At 46.2% G+C, this 22,740-nt stretch overlaps 1 protein-coding gene across 1 annotated transcript in view; it reads right to left on the bottom strand.

Moving 5' to 3' along the window:
- The window catches only part of LOC142580213 (DNA mismatch repair protein Msh6-like), a 745,039-nt gene that overhangs the window by 308,887 nt on the left and 413,412 nt on the right, over positions 1-22,740 (bottom strand). Inside the window, exons 18-19 of the mRNA XM_075691108.1 lie at positions 17,264-17,369; positions 16,685-16,847 (exon numbers count right to left, since the gene is read on the bottom strand). Of these exons, the coding sequence (XP_075547223.1) occupies positions 16,685-16,847; positions 17,264-17,369 (269 nt within the window). The remainder of the gene's footprint in view (positions 1-16,684; positions 16,848-17,263; positions 17,370-22,740) is intronic.

Genomic DNA, 22,740 nt, shown 5'->3' with positions numbered 1-22,740 from the left:
GTTATTGCAGTTTTACCTGAGATCTACTTTTATTGTTTATGACAACCTGCCTTTTTTGCAGCGCAACGGTATCTGCATTGGGTCCTGCGTGGCCCCAATTCTTTCTGATATATTTTAAGCAAAAGTAGACAAACCTTTAGATAGGTCATTTTTGGGGGGATTTGTTTCAAAGGTATTTAGGTATGTTGAATTCTAGTGCTTTTAGAAAAGCAGATGGCCTTCGCTTACCTCTTTACAGTAAGTGAAGTTTTAAACGCATTTGACAAGCATGGACTTGGGCTCAATTTTACCCATGAACTACCTGACGCAGATGTTTTAGTTTTTAGAGCCGAGAGTGACCTTTCGTGAAAAGCATGTTTGCTGGGGCTACTTCCCTTGAGCAAAAAGGGATTTGTTACCATACGATTCAGTGCATTGCAAAACTGTAAAAATAGCTATAGGGCAGCACTGTTTGGAATCGTCTCTTCAGAAGTCGTGCCTGCACCTAATGAAGAAAAGTTTTGAGAATCAGGCCAGCCGACTTCTGGCAGCGGGGTTCCCCTATTCGGTCTTGATTACTGTGTCTGAGACTCTCCTTCAAAAGCTAAAACTAGGAACACGAAGAAAAGATGACTGTCAGAAGACCGACAAGCCTTTGGTTGTGCCGTACGTGCACAAGACTTTGCACAATCTCAAGAAGGCGGCCAACAGGCATGGGGTGTCCATTGTTTTTTTGGCTACCAACAAGCTGGCACAGTTATGCCCATGCATCTGCAACTCTAAAACAAAATAAAAATAAAGAGGTTGTCAGCTAAAACATGACCAGCCTTTCGTCAAGTGTTCCACAGGAGTGGTCTACACCATTCCCTTGAAGTGTGGAAAGGCGTATGTCGGCCAAACCGGCCGCTGCATTAATGAACGCTTGGGGGAACATGCCTGAAATTTATGTAGCATAAAGGACCAGTATGCATATTTGCTTGCGCACATAATTAAATGTACAGGTTCCGAGGCTTGATTGGGAGAGAGAAAGATTTTTGGTAGGAGTGGGACACGCATTTCTTCACTAAGATTCCTTACACAGAGCGAGAAGGGCTGTCTGGCTGAAGGCCGATTATCAAAAAGTATGGCACAGGACACATCATTTACAGTTGTGTAACAAGGATGCTCAGGATTCGAGTTTAATTTCACATAACATGTAAAGCTAGAATATGACCTCTGTAGATGGGGTGACCACTCGTTAGATTCTACATAGAGACTTTCTACAGGGCTTGTCCTGAAAGCACCGGTCGCTAGATGGATACCTAGGTGGTGCACAGAGTCTAGGATTTTTAGTGAACTCGGCATTGCAGAATGATAGATTATAGCACCATAGTCAAGACGAGAATGGACAAGGCTCCTGTACAAGTTCAGGAGACATTTCGGATCACTGCCCCATGTTGTGCGAGACAGAATTTTTAATATATTCATCGTCTTCAAACCTTTGCCTTCCGATATTTAAGTTGGGGATGAAAGTAAGCTTAGAGTCTAGAATTATTCCAGGGAATTTGTGTTCACTGCTCACAGATAGTTCCTCTCGATTGATGGTGAGTTTTGGCACTAGTGTTATGCCTCTTCTGCTTGAAAAGAGTATGCACGTACTTTTGTGGCAGTTTATATTAAAGCCAGTTGCATCCGCCCATTTAGACAATTTCTTTAATGTTAGCCGCATCTGCCGTTCGCAGATCGCAGTGTGACACGATTTAAAACCTATCTGTATGTCATCGACATACACAGAATAAAACATTGTGAGCGGTTTGACTGTATACAGGGAGTTCATTTTTACAATAAACAGTGTGCAACCAAGCACACCCGCTTGTGGCACCCCAGTCTCCTGGGTGAATGTTCTAGATAAAGCATTGCCCACTCTCACACGAAACGTGCGGTTGGATAAGTAGCTTTTTACTGTGTTTAATGTATTTCCTCGGACTCCCATCGCGGAAAGATCTCGCAGAATCCCGAAGTGCCATGTCGTACCATATGCTTTCTCTAAATCTAGAAATACCGAAAGCAAAAGCTGCTTATGTATAAATGCATCTCTGATGTTTCCCTTGGTGCGAACGAGGTGGTCTATTGTCGATCTACCTTCTAGGAACCCACACTGGAAGGGGTCTACTCTTTTGCTATTTTCAAGGAAAGAGATTAAATGCCAGTTTATCATTTTTTCATACAGCTTGCACAGGCAGCTTGTTAGAACTATTGGCCTGTAGCTGCTGGCTAAGGACACGTCTTTGCCTTGTTTAAGTATTGGGATGACTATGGCTTCTTTCCATGAGGACGGAATATATTCAGGCCCCCACATGGCATTGAAAAGAGATTTCAGGGTGTAGGTATCTAATAATTTCATAGATAATGCGATCGCCACCTGGCGCCGAGTTTTTGCAACAAGCGAGAGATGCCTTAAGTTCAGCTAAGCTAAATAGACAATTGTAAACCTCATTCGATTAGTCTTTGTGATTAAGGGACTGTCTCTCTTCATGTTCTTTTAACCTCAGGAAAGATTCTGTATAGTGCGATGCACTTGAAACATATTCAAAGTGTTCACCTAGACAATCCACCTGATCTTTCAGGCTATCACCCTGGGTACTTACTAAGGGTAGAGGATGTGTCTGCCGGCCTACTAATTTATTCACCCTATTCCAGACTTTCCTCTTGTCTGTGAAGGAAGTTATACCAAAGATGCACTTCTCCCAACTCTTCCTTTTAGCACACTGACGTGTTCTTCTACCCTGAGCCTTTATTTGTTTATAACTAATCAGGTTTTCAGCGGTTGGAACGCCGCGAAGTCATCCCCATGCTTTGTTTTGGTTTTTCCACGCTTTTTTACATTCTTCATTCCACCATGGGATACAACGCTTATTCGATAGCCTATTAGTTTCACGAATGCATTTTCTCGCAGCCTCAATTATAAAGCCTGTAATATATGCCACAGCATTGTCTATATTGAGAAAATCGATTTCATCCCGGATTATATATGTTCGTTTTCGGAAAAGTTCCCAGTTAGCCAATTCAATCTTTCATCGAAGAGCATGTGGCAAGCATCCATCTTGTTTTAACTTTAACATACTAACTGGGAAGTGGTCGCCCCCAAAGGGGGTCTTCCAAATGGACCACTCAAGGTATGGCATGAGTGCACTCGACACTATGTTTAAATCTATCGAGGAGTATGTATTATGTGCCACGCTGTGGTATGCCGGCTCTTTTTTATTAAGTACTCATGCTCCTGAGGAAAGAAAGTTTTTAATTAGGCGACCTCTCGCATCGCAACGAGAGTCGCCCCACGAAGTGTTATGTGCATTTAAATCTCCGATAACTATGTATGGCATGGGAAGTTCGTTAATGTAGTTTTGAAATTCGTTTTTAGTAAGCTGATAATTTGGAGGGACGTATACAGCGCTGGTAGCAACCAGCTTGTCAAACCACACCCCTCGGATATCAACTGCCTCTAGGAGCGTATGAAGTTTTAATTCCCGCCAAGCAACACATCCGTCTGCAATGATTGCAACACCACCGGATGACACGAAAGTGTCATCGCGGTCTTTACGATAAATAGCATATTGTCGAAAAAAATTTGTTTGCTTATGTTTGAGGTGTGTTTCTTGAACCCACAGAACCTTTGGAGTATACCTGTGTAGGAGTTCTTTGATGTCATCAAGAATGTGCAGGAGACCTCTGACATTCCAGTGTATTATTTGTGTATGCATGTTGAATGTGGTTTACGTGCTGTGTGTATAAGAAAGAAGAGTTAGCTAACAGAGCCCTTTGGGGGCGGCGTGATGCAGTGTTTTTCTTTTTTGGAGCCATCTCACCACTCCTTAGGCACTAGCGATGCGGTCTAAGCGCCTAAGGGCTGTTAGCGCCTAATGGCCCATTCACACCGGCGACTGACAGTGGTTGCGCGACCAGTCGAAAATAGTCGCAAATGGTCGCTTTTCGCAAAAAGCGACCCTTTTGGGCCAGTCGCTCGCTGCTCAATTTTTCAGTCACGCGACCGTGGTCACAAAACCGATAAACCAATCAGCGGCGCACCGGAAGTGATCTTTCATGTGTCTACATCCGGCCTCCTCCCATGTCGCGGCAGATTCCGCGTAGATTCCGAGAGTTCTCGCTGAGAACAATAATCTCCGGGATTGCGACTTGCGGGTCGCGCTCAGCCGGGCTTGCCAGTGTGAACATCAATCGCCTTCGGATGCTTTTTGGTTGTGAGTAGCAAATGGTCGCGCGACCTCCTCAATTAGCCGGTGTGAATGAGCCAGAAGGCGCAATTTAGCACCTAAGGCACCTCTAGCGGCGCCTTAGGTGCTCTTGCGAGCGCTGCGTTTGAGATGAAGGCCTCATCCCTGTAGACGAAACCTTTGAGACCACCATTCGAGAGGTAGATGGCCTCTTCTGCAGGGGTGGCGGAGCAGCGCTAGCTCCAGCCGCCTTGTGTGGGTCGCACTGCTGAGTGGCGGAGATCATGCCTCGGAAAATTGCGAAAGCGCTGCACACTGTGTCAACTGTGATGGCGAGCATGCCGCATGCTCACGGTCGTTCCCATCATGTAAAAAAGACAAAAATATCATGACGATAAAAGTAAAAGAGAATAGACCTAAATCTCGTTATAACGAAGTCGAAAGGGGGCTAAATTTTGTTCATTATGAGCGTTAGCTCGTTATAGCCACTGACTAATAATTTGAGACTAATTTATTGCACACGAGCATGCACTTACTACAGGTAAGCCATCGCCGAGGTATCAGCTTCCGTTGCAGCCGAGTGGCTGCGTCCACAGCAAGTGCTAATCGTCCTTACTTATACAGTAAAAGCTCGTTAATTCGAACTTCAGTAATTCGAATTTCGGGATAATTCGAACCGTACTACTTGGTCCGGCCTAGCTCCATAGAAGTCCATGTATAAAAAAGCCCGTTAATTCGAACGTGAGTTGGTTCTGCCACGGTTAATTCGAACTACGCGCCGCCTGGCACATGGCCAGAGCAGGCCTTGTCGCGAGGCTGCAGCGGCTGAGTTGCCTCCAAAATGGGGAGAGAAGGAAAAAGCGGGTAAAACCGGTGCCAGCACCCGGCGCAGAGGCTGGAGGGCAAGGGGTGACAGCTGTGGCAACAGCTACGCCCTCTCTCTACATCCGAGAACTGCGGTTTCCGGTTTTGAGCCGCCGATCTCAGAGGCCTAAGAATCTTGTCGTATAGCTGCAGTTGTTAACCGATGGATGGCGCAACCAGCACAAAAAATACAGCGAATCCAGTACATCGCAGCGCCGCTAGCGCTCGAGAATTGAACGAATAGGAGGAGCCTTCGTCAACGTCTTTGTCCTGAACTCGCGGTGGCCTCGGCCGCTTTCGGCAGCCTCGAGTTTTCTAGTTTTCGGCGCGCTTACGACCTTTGTTGTGCGGATCGCTTGAAAAGTTAGGCCTCGGTGGTGTGCTTCGCCGTGCTGACGTGCGGTTTCAGAATGGCGTGCGCCCGCGGTAAATACTACTGCGCCAAAACACTGAAGGATAAATGCGACATCTTACGGGAAGTGGACGCCGGAGTCTTGTCGAAACAAGAAATCGCCAAGAAGCACGGCACCTGCGCACGGAGACTGCGTCACTAGCGTCACCGCTCCCATGTCGGACGTTCTGAAAGACGTTTCCTTTGCAGACTACGTAGACGTGGATGCGAGCGCAGTTGTCTGTGGTGTGACCACAGACGAGGACATCATTTCCCAAGTTAAAAACATAGAGCCTGTCGCTGCCAGTGACGACGACGAGGAAGACGACGAGGCACCGGTGCGGCCCTCCGCTGCGGAAGTCGTGGCCGGACTTAATGCCGCCCGCCTGTTCTTCAGTTTTGAAGAAAGCGAAGAGGAAGCCTTCCGCAACATTCGCTCTTTAGAGCAGAAAGTGCTTGCTGTTGCCTTCAAAGAAAAAAAGCAGACCACAATTACGGATTTTTTCAAACATTAAATTGAACTGGCGCCATGCCCTGCTGCTTCCTGGTCGCGGTGTCCTGTTTTTCTTCATTGCTTTCGTTAGTTCGAACTTCGTTTAATTCGAACTGAGATGGCTTCCCCTTGCGGTTCGAATTAACGAGCTTTTACTGTATCACACACAGGGAGAAGCTGGAATCAAACACATAAGAACTGATTTTATTGCCTTCCATGTCAATGGCGCGAACCTTTATGTTGACGGCGCAAAATAATCAGTTATGCTTCGCTGCTGTGTCTTCGTTACCCGAAGGGCAGCCTTCTCGGCAGCAGCAGCTATCTCAAGCCCATCTGCACCGTCTTCATGGCTGCGAAAATAGCGGTGCAGCAGGTCCACTGCGTCCAGCGCCTGGGACGATGCCGGTACGTCGTAAGCACAGGGCTAAGTGTCATTGTCCCCTGCGGTACCTTCATCGTCGCTTCCTTCATGCTCCCGGGTAGCCAGCACAAAGTACTCGTCTGTCAGCTCCTCCGTTGCGAGAACGTCGGCATCCATGCTCATGTAGTCGCAGAAGGTTTCACCTTCACACATGACACCGGCATTGTGGAGCACCCTCCGTGATGCTACATCTTTGTCTGATACAGCAGCACCACTGGGTAAGGCTATTCGGTCCATTGAGTCGTCGGTGTCACGGTCGCTTTCGTTGGCAGCAAATGATGCACGTTGAAAGCAGTTGCTGATGGTGCTGGCTGTCACATCCATCCTATTGCATCTCTATTGCCATATACAAATCGACCTTCGTGCCGCGGTTCAACTGCATGTTTAACACAAGTCCGTCTATCACCCGCTTCCGGTATCCAGCCTTAAATGACATTATCACGCCTTGATCAAGGGGCTGTATCACTGCCGTGCAGTTCGGGGGCAAGAAGTGAAGTTCGATGTTCATCAGCGCAGCAGTGGTGTGGTGGGCAGCACAGTTGTCCAAGAAATGGCATTTCTTGGGATTCAGCCTCTTCAACTTCTCATCCCAGTCACGCAGCCATCCCACAAAAACTTCCCTTGTCATCCAGGCTTTCCGGTTTGACAAGTACTGCGGCTGAAGTCACCTCTTTAAAGCATCATGGTGACGCGCGTTTTCCTATCACCAAAGCTGGCATCTTCTCTGAGCCGTCCATATTTGTACAAAGGAGCGCAGTGACGCAGACCTTACTATGCTTCCCGCCGCGACAGAGCTCACCTTTTAATGATAGGGTCTTCTGTGGTAACATTTGGTAGAAAGCTATTCCGTCAGCGTTGAACACATCCTTCTCCTCATACTTTTGAAGGAGAGGACCAACGTTAGCTTTCACCCACGCCGTTGCGGTTTCATTGTCGATGGCCTGGGACTCGCCAGTGACAGCCCTGCCAACTACATCGCGGCGGTCCTTAAAATGCTGCAGCCAGCTATCGCTTGCAATGAAGCTGTTGCAGCCCGTGATGCAAGCAAAGTCTCCCGCTTTTCTCTGGAGCAGTGCCCCATTCACAAGCAAATTAGCAGCCCTTGCATTCAAAAACCACTTGAACAGCGCCTGTTCCACGGCTTCAAAGGCAGGAGACCGCAGCTTTTTCCGGCTACCTTTCACGCCACGTGCGCCAGCGCCAGCAATGACTTCTTTGCTGCTGAGGATTGCAGAAAGGGTACTCGGCACAATGCCGAACTCCTTCGCCACTTGAGTTTTCTTCGTGCCTGATGCAACAGCCCTAATTATGGCTGCTTTCTGATCCAAGGCGATAACTTTCCATTTTAGCTTCAAGCTGCTGCTGCAGCTGCTGCTGCCATTCATTTCTCTGTCGTGAAACTGTCGACTCGGCGGAAAAAGCACTGACACCACGTACGGAACAATGCAAACAAAGGCGCGTGGCACTCGGCTGCACGCAATGGACGGAGTGGCTTGGCTGCTTGGCCAGCTTGGCTTGGACATTGCTGGATGATGAGGGGCCGCCGCGGGAGATTTGAACTGCTGCACCGGAGGGTCGCAACACGTCGAGCAATTTAGTAAATCTATACGTTGTGTACAAAATGGCTTGTTAGGTGCGATTTCGGAATGAAGATTTTTCGTTATATCCGTTGATCGATGAATCTTTTTTAATTAAAACGAAATTTTAAACATGTGGGTTTCTACGGGGACCTTCAAGTGGAATTACAATTCTTTCGTTATATCTATTATTTCATTATAAGCCATTTCGCTATAACGAGATTTAGGTGTATTTTATTCAAAGAAGCACGCAGGTGGGTTTCCTACTTGCCCAAGAGCAGCTTTGCCGATTGTGCCACATCGGCAAAGCTGCTCTTGGGCTGGTAGGAAACCCGCCTGCGTGCTTCTTTGAATGAAATATTCTCTTTGACTTTATCGTCACGATTTCTTTTTCTTTTTTCCATGACGGGCACGACCATGAGCATGCGGCATGCTCGCCATCACAGTAGAGAAAGTGTGGAGCACTATCACAATATTCAGAGGCATGATCTCCACCACTACATTTAGCACATGTCTGTCGGCCTCGGCAGTTCTGGGAACTGTGGCCGAAACGCTCGCATTTAAAGCATCGAAGAGGGTTTGGGACATCGGGTCTGACACGTAGGTTTACATAGCCTGCCACGATTTTCTCAAACAGGATGTTCGAGGCAAAAGTAAGTATTAGAAGCTTTGTCTTGATTTTCTTCCTGTCACGCCTTAGCATAATTCGCTTGACATTGATAACATTCTGCTCGGTCCAGCCTTTTATCAGTTCAGCTTCTGTCAGCTCCATTAGGTCATCATCAGAGACAACACCATGGCTGGTGTTCGTAGTTTGGTGCAGAGATATAGTGACTGGAATTTCTTCAAATGTAACTAGGTTAGGAAGCCTTTCATGTTGTTTCGCATCGCAGAGTTCCAGAAGGAGATCACCACTAGCCATCTTTGATGTCTTGTAACCTGTGCCAAGTGTTTCGGTAAGACATTTTGACACTAGGAAAGGTGAAATCATTCTCGTCTTTTCAGGTTTGTCGGAATGGATGACGTGGAATCGGGGAAAGCTTTGTAATCTGTTGGTAAAAAATTTAAAAACATCTCCGGTGTGCCCTTGTTTCTGAGGGTGATCAGGGAGTGGAGGGGAAAGAGCTAGCCATCCATGAAACAAGTTTCAACAGCGGTGCCAGCTGCCCACCACGGAGCCCAAGAAAGGGACGTAACAGGATTTGTGTTTAAATAAGGCCTGCCAACGCCAGCTGTACACTGCCACTATAACCAAATATGACATAACCTAGGTTGGCTAGTCCCACAAGGCTCGCAAGAAATAAGAAATGAGCAGGAGACAGAAAAGATGGAAAGTGTAAGAAAGACGAAGGTTCGAGGGAGAGAGAGAGACAGGAAAGGGCAACTACCGATTTTCACCGGGTGGGTCAGTCCGGGGGTGCCGTCTACGCAAAGGCGAGGCCAAAGGGGTGTGTTGCTTCCGCCGAGGGACCTTAAAGGTCCTAACACTCAGCATGAGCTCAACCCCCAGGATCGCCTTTTCCCCGGACACGGCTAAGCCACGCACAGTTAAACGTGGGAGGCTCCAACCCTCGTGTGCTCGGGTACGTGGTGTTGCAACACACCGTATGCCTGCTGATGCAGACGCCCCTGCAGGGGGGGGGGTAACCAATGGTGGAGCGACCGTGAGCAGTGATGTGAAGATCATGTGGACAAGCCGTGGCCAAAGCACAGGTGGTGCAAGGAACTTGCCTGCTTGAGCAGACAGTCCTAGTAGACGACGTCTGTAGCAGACGAAGTCTGCTGCTAGTTGGCTATGTCTCGTGCTGTCTTCAATGAGCAGTTCATCCCTCAAGTTGTGCAGTGTACACTTGTTGGGGATGGTAAAATGAAGGATTTTCGCAGCAAAGATAGGAGAAATCTCTGGGAAGAAATTACGAACTAAAACTGAAGATGCCTCTTATCGCAAGTGACGCATACTTCTATAAAGTAAAAAATCGGCATCGGTCAAATCAGCCATGCCCGTTGGTGCCTCAGAAGCGTTGCTTGTTTCCATATGTCGTTTTCGAGTTCCCTTCTATGAAGCCAATTGCCTCTTTTTTCCCTCCGATGATGGCCCCTATACTGGTGCAGATGTACAGGACGAAACGGCACTTTACATTTTTCGTTTGTCGCTCAGGTGGGTTTCTTCTGTTTTTTTTTTTTTCTTTACAACTCTGAGCTAGCATGTTTGCAGTTTTGTTTTCTTTCTCCAGTTCAAAGGTCAAGTACCCTGCACTCTGCAAGGGCAGCCGCCTTTCTACTCGAATGCCTAGAGGCCTCTTGGATCCAGGTGGCCGAGACAGCAGCCAAATGCCTTGCGGCATTTGGAAAAAAAAAAAAAAAACAAACAACAAAGAGCTGTTGACCGGCGTGCACGTTTTTCAAGCAAAAGTCGCGGAAGTACGAACGAACCCATTAATTTGGTTCCATATGACTAATTCTGTGTGCGTGTACTTCGTAAGACTTTTAAGCTGTCACCTATAAAGGGCTAAAAGAGAAAGAAATGAGAGTTAAAATGTTGTACATAGTAGCAGTTCGTCACAAAGTATCTTTATTTTATGCAAGGTACAGAAATGCGAAATTTCACCATAACACCTACAGCTCAAGCCCAAAAAAAACATGGAAATGTGCAGTAAGGCACAGCTCTTGAAGGCCACCGAAGCCTGCGGCTCACGGGTGCTTTCCGCAAGCAACACTGTGCATCAAAGTGGCACGAATAGCGCCAACACGGAGCATGTGAAACGAAGCTGCAACTGTGAGCCGCGGTTCTTCTCAGTCACCGCAATTACCGCCATGCCATCGCTTGCATGTGAAACAGATTTCAGAGATAGAGGCTGAAAAACATGCCTCCTACAAATTTCAGAAGGCTACAAATTCGGCCCAGTTAATACGACAAGTGAAGCACAGGGACAGATGGGGCCCACGTGTCTGTATCTGTCTTCACTTGCAGTACCCCTACTACAAAGCGGCAGCCTAAAAAAGCCCTGCAGTGAGCTTTTCCCACTAGTTTTGCTAGTGCTGCTCTCATTTATTTGGTTGGCTACATGTGAAGAAGCTGGCTATTGAGGGATGAAGGAAAATAGAGAAGATATGAAGAGTTTGCACCTGCACAAGAAAGGCTATAGTTTTTTATTCTGTCCTAATGCTTTTAAAGAACACACTGGCACTAGTGAATGGCAACAGTAACATTAGTCACACTGATTATGACATTGCCATATATATATATAAAAAAAAAGAAAACATAGTAGAGGGGCAATACTTGAAATGCAAATAAGAAACAAATAATAAGTGACCATGTAATTATATTTGCAAATCAAATACACTTGAACCTCGTTACAAAGAAACGGAATATAACGAAATAACAGATATAATGAAGTAAATAAAATTCTCCTTGAAATCCCCATAGAGATCAAAGTATTTAAAACCTCATTTTAATGAAGTGAAATTGTCCCGTCAATGAATATAACGAACTTATTCGTCTCCGAACCAAAAAACACTTGACCGTTGCGCGCCGATTACATCACTTTCCACGGGGTTTGGCCCTCGTTCACCGCGGCAGTTCAAAACTCCCATGTCCCAGCGTCGAATATGTCATTGAGCTACACTGGTCTTTTTCACCGCCGTGTGTAGCTGCACACCTGCGCATAAGCATCGGCTTGCTATCGCACTTCTCCACAAACCTCCCTCTCTTGCACATGCCTGGTTGCGCGAGCCGTGCCACCACGCGAGGCTATGCGCGGCAGTCAAGAGATGGTTGCATGCGCTTCCCCGCAGGCAAGTGCAGCGGCACGTGGCCTCTGAGATCTCCGGAGCACAATCTTGGAGGTCACATGCGCCGTGCAGCAGTGCGAGAAATTAGTGCATTTACTTGTCTCTTTCTCTACGGCACATTGCACACACAGCCGTAGCTGGGCCTGGCCTGGCGCGCTTGTCCTTGTTGCCCTTTTGTGCCCCATGTCCACTCCTGTGCTAGTCACTTCAGCATGGAATACCAACTAGCCCATTCTCACACCCTGCCTCAGAGACTTCGGGGTGCAACCTCAGGTGTGACGCCCAGGTCGTGCATTCACATCTCCCTGCGACGTGCCACACGGGCGAGCAGCCGGCTCTGGCCTCGGAGATCGCACTGGCATCGATGCAATCTCCGAGGCCACGAGCCGGCCAAGCCGGACGAGCTGGCCGAGCCAAGCCGGTGCGGCTTGGCTCCTCGCTTGCCTCCTCGATCACACAGCGGAGCAGTTGTGTTGCGTGCCCCGTGCTGCTCGACAGTGATGAGTCAAGTGGAAGGCGGGTGCGAAAGACCATCAGAATGGAACAGAAGGCAGCTATCTAAAGGCTGTTGTGTCAGGTGCTAAGTCACATGTTGCACACGCCGAAGATTCTTTTGTTCAATAATGCTTCAACTGGGGCTAGTTGCTATGGCATCGTTCTGCTCGCTGCGATATGCACTTATACAATGGACAAAAAAGACAGACACACATGTGCGCACATGTGTGTTTGTCTTTTCTGTCCTTTGTATAACAGTATAGCGCTTATATCGCCTTCCGCTTCTCTACCACGGTTGCGCTTTAAAACAACGGCGCTGCAATTTTGCTTCAGAGACTTTCCTTTCCTTCCTTCTTCTCCGCCCTTAAACTGGCTCTCTTAACTACTACACGCAGAGACAAAGCAACAACACGCGCATTAGATCCCATAGATGAGATGAATATTTACAATTATTATTAGGGTTATAATTATATTCGAGTGCTGATTGCTGTACTATCGTTTGTTAACTAAGCTTTCCCTCAAGTCTAAATATTTTAAGGCAGTTTGTCGTGTGCGTATCATAGCCACCCACGCTTATATCGCCTTCAGTTTCTCTACCACGGGTGTGCTTAAAACCACGGTGCTGCAATTTTGCTTTCCTTTCCTTCCTTATTCTCCACCCTTAAACTGGCTCTCTTAACTACTACACGCAGAGACAAAGCAGCAGCGTGCGCATGCGATCCCATAGATGAGATGAATACATATATTATATATATATATATATATATATATATATATATATATATATATAGCAAATTATAAGTTATAGCTCTCGTAGTATAGCCTTCCGGGCCGTTTCCTTTTTTTTTTCTTTTTTTTTTCGTAAGTAGTTCTATTAGGGTTATTATAATTACACGGAGGTATTTCGCCCTCGTCAGCCGCAGTCCTTGAGATAGCTATTCTGGCGGCTAGCTTCACACGCTATGCGTGCCGCCCTCGCACCTGTTTAAGCTTTTCCTAGACGCTAGAGTTATACTATGTCCGCGCAACCTTGAGCGATCGGAGGGCGCGTTTTCCCCGCTTGGCCGGCGGAGAGGGGAGGCTTTGTTCCGGCCGCAGAGCTCTCCACGTCCCAGTAAGGTGCCTGGTGGTGGTCTCGTGCGGACGATGCCCTCTCGGTGAGCGCATATTTCCCCCCTCATCTTTTAAGAGGTTCAATACTTACAAGCATTTGTCTCGCAAACCATATTTCTTTCAAGGGAATTTTCCTCGTCTCAATAATTTCTCTCGTCGTATTCGAGTGCTGATTGCCGTGTTATTGTTCGTTAACGAAGCTTTCCCCTCAAGTCTAAACATTTTAAGGCAGTTTTCCTAGTCTCTAAAGCCGCTCGAGTTCGCTCTTCTCCTCGGGCGGCCATTTTTTCCAAGAAAGTATGCCTTCCAACCACTCGGAATAAGCAAAAAGCAACTATCGCGGACAACGTCAGCCCCTTTCCACGTAAGTATGAGGCTCGGAGCAGGAGCTATGGCGCTTGAAAGTAACCTGGGGCTTGACGATCCAACCGACTGAGCTCCGGATCCGGATCATGAGACTGAAATAACCAGAAGAATAAGAATGGGCTGGGGTGCGTTTGGCAGGCATTCTCAAATCATGAACAGCAGGTTGCCACTATCCCTCAAAAGGAAAGTGTATAACAGCTGTGTGTTACCAGTACTAACATATGGGGCAGAAACCTGGAGGCTTACGAAAAGGGTTCTACTTAAATTGAGGACGACGCAACGAGCTATGGAAAGAAGAATGATAGGTGCAACGTTAAGGGATAAGAAAAGAGCAGATTGGGTGAGGGAACAAACGCGAGTTAATGACATGTTAGTTGAAATCAAGAAAAAGAAATGGGCATGGGCAGGACATGTAATGAGGAGGGAAGATAACCGATGGTCATTAAGGGTTACGGACTGGATTCCAAGGGAAGGGAAGCGTAGCAGGGGGCGGCAGAAAGTTAGGTGGGCGGATGAGATTAAGAAGTTTGCAGGGACGGCATGGCCACAATTAGTACATGACCGGGGTTGTTGGAGAAATATGGGAGAGGCCTTTGCCCTGCAGTGGGCTAACTAGGCTGATGATGATGATGATAGCGCAGCAAACAGAACAATACTTTTGTTCTTTTATTCAAATTCATCGCATGCGCAGCCACGTGGCAATTCCGTGGTCTGCAAAGCCATCATCTTATTTCCATGTTTACAATTGTGCACCCCATTGGGCATATATTGCAATAAACGGTAACAATGGATATATTGAAGCAACGGACATAACAGAGTAATTTCGGCTGCCCCTTCAACTTCATTATAAGGAGCTTCGAGTGTACTTACTAGAGTCAACTTCCACTGATTCAACCTTGATGGAGCCAATGAAATAGGTTGAATCACCCGGTGGTTTGAATGAAACAAGAGGAAGAAAAAACACCAAAGCACACTGCTGATTCATGGCAGTATTTGCCTTGATTCGAATATGATCTCTAATCGAACACGCACACCCTTTCTATGATTCAAAGTAGAAAACTAACATAAAAATGATGTTAGAGCTCCTAAGGAAAGTAGAAACAGAATGCGCACCCATCTCTTTAGCATGATATATGAGGCGTGCCTCCGATTCTGGCAAAAGAGAAAAAAGAAAAAAAAAAGTAAGATGAAACCAGCGAACTTTACCCTCACAGAATGGAAATTTATTTATGTTTGTTGTCACCACTCTCCAGCAGCACATTATTGCTGTTTTGGAACGACAGAAAGCTGAGCTAGTAGGTAAGGATTCATAATGAAAAAAAGGGGTTAGGCATGCAGACATGGACACAAGAGAAGACAAGTGGACAACACGAACGCCGACTATCAACTGAAGGAAGCACTGAAGTGAAAAAAGAAAGAAGACACAAAACTCATCTGCGCATGCTCTGGAACGGTAGCACCACATGTCAATCGGGTATACGTGCCGGTCCACGTGAGAGATAACTGTTAATACAATTGATCTCTTTCTTATGTAAGGTAATCGAAGGCTGACTGACTCACGCACGCAATTCCATCATTATTGATATGTCATGCCTCGACCATATAACGCAATCAGACCACAAGACATTTTCGAAGGGAGATGACGTGTCCTTGGAGCATCCACTGTGCCCTACATGTCGCCAAGATGGACATGCCAGCCAAGCCTCGCACTTCCGCTCACACTCACAGGTCAGTTTGTCCTCCTCTTCTTCGACTGCTGGCTACGATGTCGGAGTTCCCATACCGTTTAGTGGCTAAGCGTGCTTCACAGGTGAAATTCCACTAGCAGCACGAAATCGTCACAATATCCAGCACAATATTGCCCCAATATTCTCAGACTGGACAGAAACAAATGCTTAAAACCATGTTTGCTCCCGCACAGCCAGCAATAAATTCAATTTGATTCGAATATTTGTACACAACCACATATTCAAACATCTTCAAATATGCATTTTTCAAATTGAATATGAATATTTAAAATATAATATGCGATAACATTGGAACTTTGAGTACTTGAAGCGACACAGTCCACTACCATATCAGCCAGGGTGGCCCACCCGCGATGCCCTTGGCACTCCTTTTACAACGAAAACGAAGTGAAACGATCGCTTGGATGCCAGCGAGCACGAGAGGCTTTACGGGTATTTTACACGAAATATATCGAATATTCGAACCCTAATATTGAGACAATTTTGTCTGAATTCCCATTGGCACCACATCAACATTTCGCGACGGTGCCACTAGACGGTGCAGCGTATTCGATGGAAACTCCACTGCATGTATACACGACACCTTACACTGTAAAACACATTTATTCGGTGGTGGTGGTAGTAATGCGAGGTGTGCTATTGCTACACAGCTTCAATGCTAATGACATTAATGTCCACATTCGTCACGAGATGGCTTCTGCTGGAAGTGTTTTATTTTAGGTAAACAGTTCACACATGGCAAATTTCAGTACTTGTCACTCTCGAAAAATATATTTAATCATTTTTGAACCTCTGGGAGGGCGGGAGAAAATTTTGGTGTTGCCACAACAAACAGTTGGGAGGGGGATCAGGACACCCGGGCCCTGTACCCCCTCTTGCAAGCATGCCATGAATATCCCGAGTTGCAAAATCAGAAAGAAGAAAACCATTCCATTTTGACGACCCCGTTAAACTGTCAGTGTAACAAAGGGCAGCCCCACGAGTGCTAATACGTCATGCGAGGACAGCACCGCTCCAACCGTGTATGGGCAGCATATCATGTTACACAGTTGCTGCCGAACAGGCTCCCTCCGGCTGAGGCGTACCATCGTGGCGAATGGTTGGAAAGACATACAGAGGAAAATGCATGGAGGATTGTAAAAAAAAGCTAATTGCATTAAAACATACTTTAACGTATTACACTGTGCCATGTCAATGAGCAGCTACCGAATTGCCCCAGTGATGATGAAATCACCTGGCAAGCAGCCTTTCGAGGTCTGGCAATGAGCACAGTAGCTCACGTGTCTGCTGAACCTCATGCGGGAAGCGCAGCAGGTCGCTGACTGCCCGCTGCCGATCCTCAATCACCTGCACTTGGCATGGAGGGGAGCACAGCCACTGTTGAAACAGACGCTTGCCTGAAAAACAGCAGTTAAGAAAGAATGCACCTGTGCGATATGTTTAAATGATTTTGAGAAAGCTTCAGTTCTTAGGCTCATAGGAAATGCTCACACACTCTTCAGCATATTTGCAGGTCTTCAAGAAACCAAGAAAAATGCTTTCAATATTACGTTATTTCTCCTAAAACCACAGAAGGTGTGCTCAGCACTGTGAAGCAGCCCACATTTCTTTTTTTTTTTTTAAGCATTCAAAAGCAGCATATAAGGCCTGTCGCAAATTTACACAATTTTTTCACTTACATATTCAGAATGCTGACATTTAGTAGCTGCTATGGTGAGCAATAACACAGCAGCCAAATGTCAAGTGTCCCTGCTTTGGCAGGAAGCCACATTACGAACCACCCACCAACGAGTGGCACAAATGAGCAACGCACCAAATGGCGTGCAGCAGAAGTCCATGGTTGCCAGCAGGGTTCCGTCGGTACCACCAGATGAATTTCGCAGCACCTCCAGATTTTGCAGGCTCACACCGTCCAGGATCTGTGCAAGACATTGGGTGCCTCTTTAGATAGAATACAATTTCTACAGGAATGAAAGTATACTCATATATTATTGAATCCAGACAAATATTCAACGCTGGAATAGTTCAATTTGCAAATCGAATATCTACTACTCGATTTTTCATATATTTGATGTATTCAGGGTAGAAGTGTGCACAGTGCCCCATGCTGCGTGCACCGTTGACGCCTTCACGCTCAAAGCTGCCCAAGCGAGCGTTTCAGGTGGTTTTCAGTGCAAAAGGAGTGCCGAGGGCAGCATGGACAGGCCACCCCGGCTGATGTAGTAGCAGACTTTGTCACTGCGAGTGCTCTCTGACGTTGGCTCGATGCGAAGACAACACACACTGCACCCGAATGCCACTCCTTCCCCAAACGGCGACACATCAGCTGGGCCCATACAGGATTCGTCCGAGTCAACAGGAAATGATAATGCAATGTGGACAGAGAGAATGGCAACAAAAGCGGCGAATATTTTGCAAAGTACAAAAGCATGCACGAAGGTCAGGGCGATTGGTCGCCGATAGCAGGGATGAAAGCGGCCAAGGAAGTTTTGGAGCAGCAAATTTGGCAATTTGGAACAGATGTGGTGCATTAATTCTCCATTATGGAGCGTAAATACATGCCCTGGAGCAGCTTGGTAACGGTCAATATCAGTAAAATAGGCACAGATGAAAAAAAGGTGTTGTTTATTTGACTTTGCAGAACACTATTAGGTTACAGCAAATCAGTTCTGCAAAAGCCTGCTAGGCAAGCAAAATTCATGACAGGGAAAAATTGTCATTCACCCGAGTGCACCATGAAGCTAAAAAGGAAACCCATACAGGTCTCTCAGAAACCACCACTAGGTTACATCCTGAATGTGCCAATTAAATCGAACAACACCCACTCTATGTTGGCAGGCTTTTAAGGTGAGAGCCTTAAGTGGCTTGTTGCAATGGCTCATACCTGAAAAAAAAAAAGCAGTCTGTAGTCCTGTGATAAAAACAAAAGTAGAGGAGTTGTACCAAAAAATATCAGCAGCAGCAATGGCTCATACCCCCCCCCCCCCCCCCCCCAAAGAAAAGAAAGAAGATAAGGAATGGCTCATACCTGTGTAAGCAAGCAAAATTCAATGGCTGAATATGAATTAAGAAACGAAATAAAAGAAAGGAAGAACAAAGGAAAGAACAAAAGAAACATCGAAATAAGCTTTAGGTAAAGCATAGGTGCTCGCATGTGTCATTGAGGAGGTCAACCTACATTTACTCCACACTGCGTCTTGTCATGCTTTGCAAGATCTGACCCCTCTGATCAATAACTTAATGCATTACCACGTGTACAGCAAGCTTTCACCCTCACGCTTTACGAAACTGTAACATGCTGCTGATTCTTTATTAATGCTAGTGCAGGTTTTCTTTCTCTTTAACTACCAACAAGCAATGATTTAATATTAAAGCTTAATGAGCTAATATTTATTACCTTACTTACTCAATAAGGCACCAATGTAAAGGTGGCGGAATATGTCGAGAAATGACCAATAACAGCGTATATAGCAACCTAGGTCAGTGTGGTCCTTTTTCTGACAAAAACAAAAAGCAAGAAAACAAGAAAAGACCAGTTTCCCTTCTCTTGGTATCCATTCTGTAACCCTAATGGTCCAACGGTTGTCTAACCTGCACATTACATGACCTACGCAGTGCCATTTTTTTTCTCTTACCGTCAATTAGAATATCGGCTATACCCGTTTGCTCCCCGATCCAAACCACTCTTTTTCTGTCTCTTAACGATATGCCTACCATTTTCCATTCCATCGCTCTTTGCGCAGTCCTTAACTTGTTCTCAAGCTTCTTTGTCAGTCTCCAAGTTGTGGGGATGCGCGACTCTCGCGCGTCAGCTTATATGTTTTTCCCGCATAGCGCGTCTCCTGTATTTATTTATTTATTTATTGTACATACTTTCAAGGCCGGCAGGCACAACAGAAAGGAGTGGTAGAGTACATTATTTGCAGAACGAGAGAAAAATAAAAAAATAATGAAGGAACTATAAGGCACTTTGAACAGCAAGCTTGAAATTGGTGCTGTCACAAATGGTGACTAAGGAGGCGGGAAGGCGGTTCCATGCAGTGGCGGTTCTTGGTAAGAATGAAGAATGGTATAAATTAGTGCGGCAAGATGGCACTTCAACTTTGTGTTGATCATCGATGCGAGATGAGATGTAACTGGGTCTGGTGAAGAGATTTTCTTTCAGGAAAGGATTGAGGTAGTATATTTTATGAAAAAGACAAAGGCGAGAATGCTTGCGACGTAATGAAAGGTCAGGTAGATCTAATGTTTTTTTCATGGATGTTACGCTAGAATGACGTGAATAATTAGAGAGGATAAAGCGCGCTGCACGGTTCTGAATGCTTTCAAGTGAATTAATGAGATTGGAATGAGCAGGGTCCCATATGGCACTCCGCACTCCGGCTCCGCGAAGCCGGATGGTAATCCGGCTTCGCGGCGTGGCCTGGCGCCCGCGGCGGTCGGAGTGGTTGAGGCGCAGTACGAGAGATGGAGCGAATGTTGCGCTGCTAACGCCGCCGACAGGCATCTCTCATACTTGGGCGCCGCAAGACAAGGCGCACACTCTTGGGGGTCGGGACAGCAGGCAGTGCGGACGTGCCATGCCGCGCGTGCGCCGATCCATGCTTAATTCTGCGAGACCGTCTCGCGTGGCCGCCTTGGAACGCGCCTCCGTTCGCGTGACCGTACGCGCGAACGACCAGGCGTTGGGATCCAGCATGGAGCGAACATATTCGCTCGCTATCCGGTCGCGGTGCGCCGGACTTCCTAGATGTGTCGCGCGCCCATCGGCATGCTTTGTGGATAGCAACTCGGCTAGCAGGCATTGATCTATAAAAGGTGCAATAAGTGCCCTTGTGATTGTTCGTACTACTGTGTTGTTCCTTTGTCCCAAGAGCATGGGTGTGAGAGATCCCACAAAGTCTCTGCCCCATATGTCAGCACCGGTAAAATGCACTGATTGTACACCTCCCTTTTCAATGATAATTGTCAGGAGCTGACAGTCAGGAGCTGACAATTTCTGCCGTATGCAATTCAACTCACTTTTATTCTTCTGTGAATTTTCTTCTCATGATCAGGGTTCCCTGTGATTAGTTTACCTAAGTAAATGAACTCCTTCACAGACTCTATAGGCTGACTGGCGATCCTGAACTCTTGTTCCCTTGCCAATCTATTCATCATTATCTTTGTCTTACACATATTAATCTTCAACCCCACTCTTACACTCTCTCTGTTAAAGTCCTCAATCATTTGTTGTAACTCGTCTCCAGTGTTGTTGAACAAGACAATATCATCTGCAAATCGAAGGTAGCCGAGATATTCGCTATTTATCCTTGCTCAGGCAGCAGCAGCAGCGACGAAAGGATGCATCCTAACCTACTGTCTGCACTCTCCACAGATACTGGCATATCATCGAGAAAAGTGACCTCGATGGCACTGCCGAAACCGCCATCTACCCGAGCCCGCTGCAGTTTCAAGCTTGTTATCAAGTCGGTTCTGGGGGCGTTCTCTTTTTGGAACTGGATTCCCTCAGGCAGTAGCGGCGGCAACGAAAGGACGCATCCTAACCTACTGTCCGCGCTCTTTGCAGGTTAGTCGACTTTTATAATGATGTCGTATGCACCACTAAGTCTGTCGCTGCTGCTGCGGCTGCTAAGTTTTTATTGGGCGTTGTAGTCAAACCAGTGTTTCTTTTTTAAGTTGTTTGAACTGTGTGCCTCTTACTTTGTGTACATAACAGCATCTTTATGGAATTTTATTTCATGTGTCTAAAACCATGGCGGATAAGAACTCTGGTGGCATAGGCAATGTTGCACAGGCCCTGACTAAGAAGCAACCAAACAGCATTAAAGAGGTCGCTAAGTTTTTAGCTGATCTAGTGGGGAGAGTCTGTGTGTCTTCAAATGAAGTGAAAGGTGAAATTTCAAAGGTCACTTCCTCGAGCACTAAAATATTTGCTGAACTTGGAGGTGTTCGAGATGCTATTGGCTTCATTAACGAGAACTTTGAGCACTTTAGAACTGACGTAGAGCAACACAGAACACGAAGACCGTAGCAAAGTTCTACCATCAAAGTTTACAAGATGAGACTCGAGCCCCTTCATAAAGTTGGCGGATTAAAAAATCAGTCGGGGCAAGGAATTCCATTTTGACACTGTTTGGGGGAAAAAAGTGTACTTGTGTGCGTTAGTTCTAGCGAAAATTGGCGATAAAGATTATTCATGGCTGTGTCTAGTTGTCCTTGTAGTTAAAGGTTTTATGCAATTCGGAAGTATTAATTTAGTTTTCCCTGCAAGACGGTTGTGAAGAAAGCCAAGACGACTAATTTTCCGGTGAACCTCGAGAGTCGGTACATTGTACTTCTGCATCAATAAGGATGGAGAATCGTGCCTTCTGTATCCATCAAGAATAAATCTTATTGCCTTTTTTTTGGACTCTTTCTACTTGCATAACATTCTTCTTATAATGAGAATCCCAAACTTCAGTAGCATACTCTAGTTTTGACCGAATACATGTATTGTAAGCTAACATCTTGGTACTAACTGGAGCAGGTTTAAGTTTTCTTTTAAGGAACCACAGCTTCCACAGGGCTGATGAAGAAATGTCCACTATATGCTCCGACCAAGCAAGCTTATTAGTTAGAGTCACAGCTAAGTACTTATATTGGGGAAACTTCTAATACAGACTGGTTATGGAGCTCATAAGAAAAAGAACTTTATTGTCATACTCTCAAGGCCCAGGGGCATTACAGAGAAGAGTGGAGATTATTACAAATAAATTCGTTGGCAATATTCTTGAAGTTTGTGGCGTCAGAAATGGCAGTGATGGAGGCAGGGAGGTGGTTCCAGTCAACTAGGGTGGTTGCTTGGGCTAGTTGGTAATTCATGATCAAAAATAACATACAGCGCGAAGGACAAGGACAGCGATAGACGACATACACAGCGCTGTCTTCCAACAATATTGTATTGCGTTGCCACATCGTGTGTATATATACAAGAAGAGGCATGCGCAGAAAATGTACGACAGTCACATGGGGTGTTCTAACAGCAAGTCATTGCTGTTAGAACACCCCATGTCACTGTCGTACATTTTCTGCGCATGCCTCTTCTTGTATATATACACACGATGTGGCAACGCAATACAATATTGTTGGAAGACAGCGCTGTGTTTGTCGTCTATCGCTGTCCTTGTCCTTTGCGCTGTACATTATTTTTGGTTCCAGTCATTCATTGTTCTTGGTAAAACTGAATCAAAAGAAACGTTGGTGCGACAAGTTGGAACTTCAACCTCAAAACGATGATCCGTGCGTGGC

The sequence above is a fragment of the Dermacentor variabilis genome, chromosome 4 (genome assembly GCF_050947875.1).
Source record: "Dermacentor variabilis isolate Ectoservices chromosome 4, ASM5094787v1, whole genome shotgun sequence".
NCBI classification, from domain to species: domain Eukaryota; kingdom Metazoa; phylum Arthropoda; class Arachnida; order Ixodida; family Ixodidae; genus Dermacentor; species Dermacentor variabilis.
This window is presented reverse-complemented; position numbering and strand designations above follow the sequence as displayed.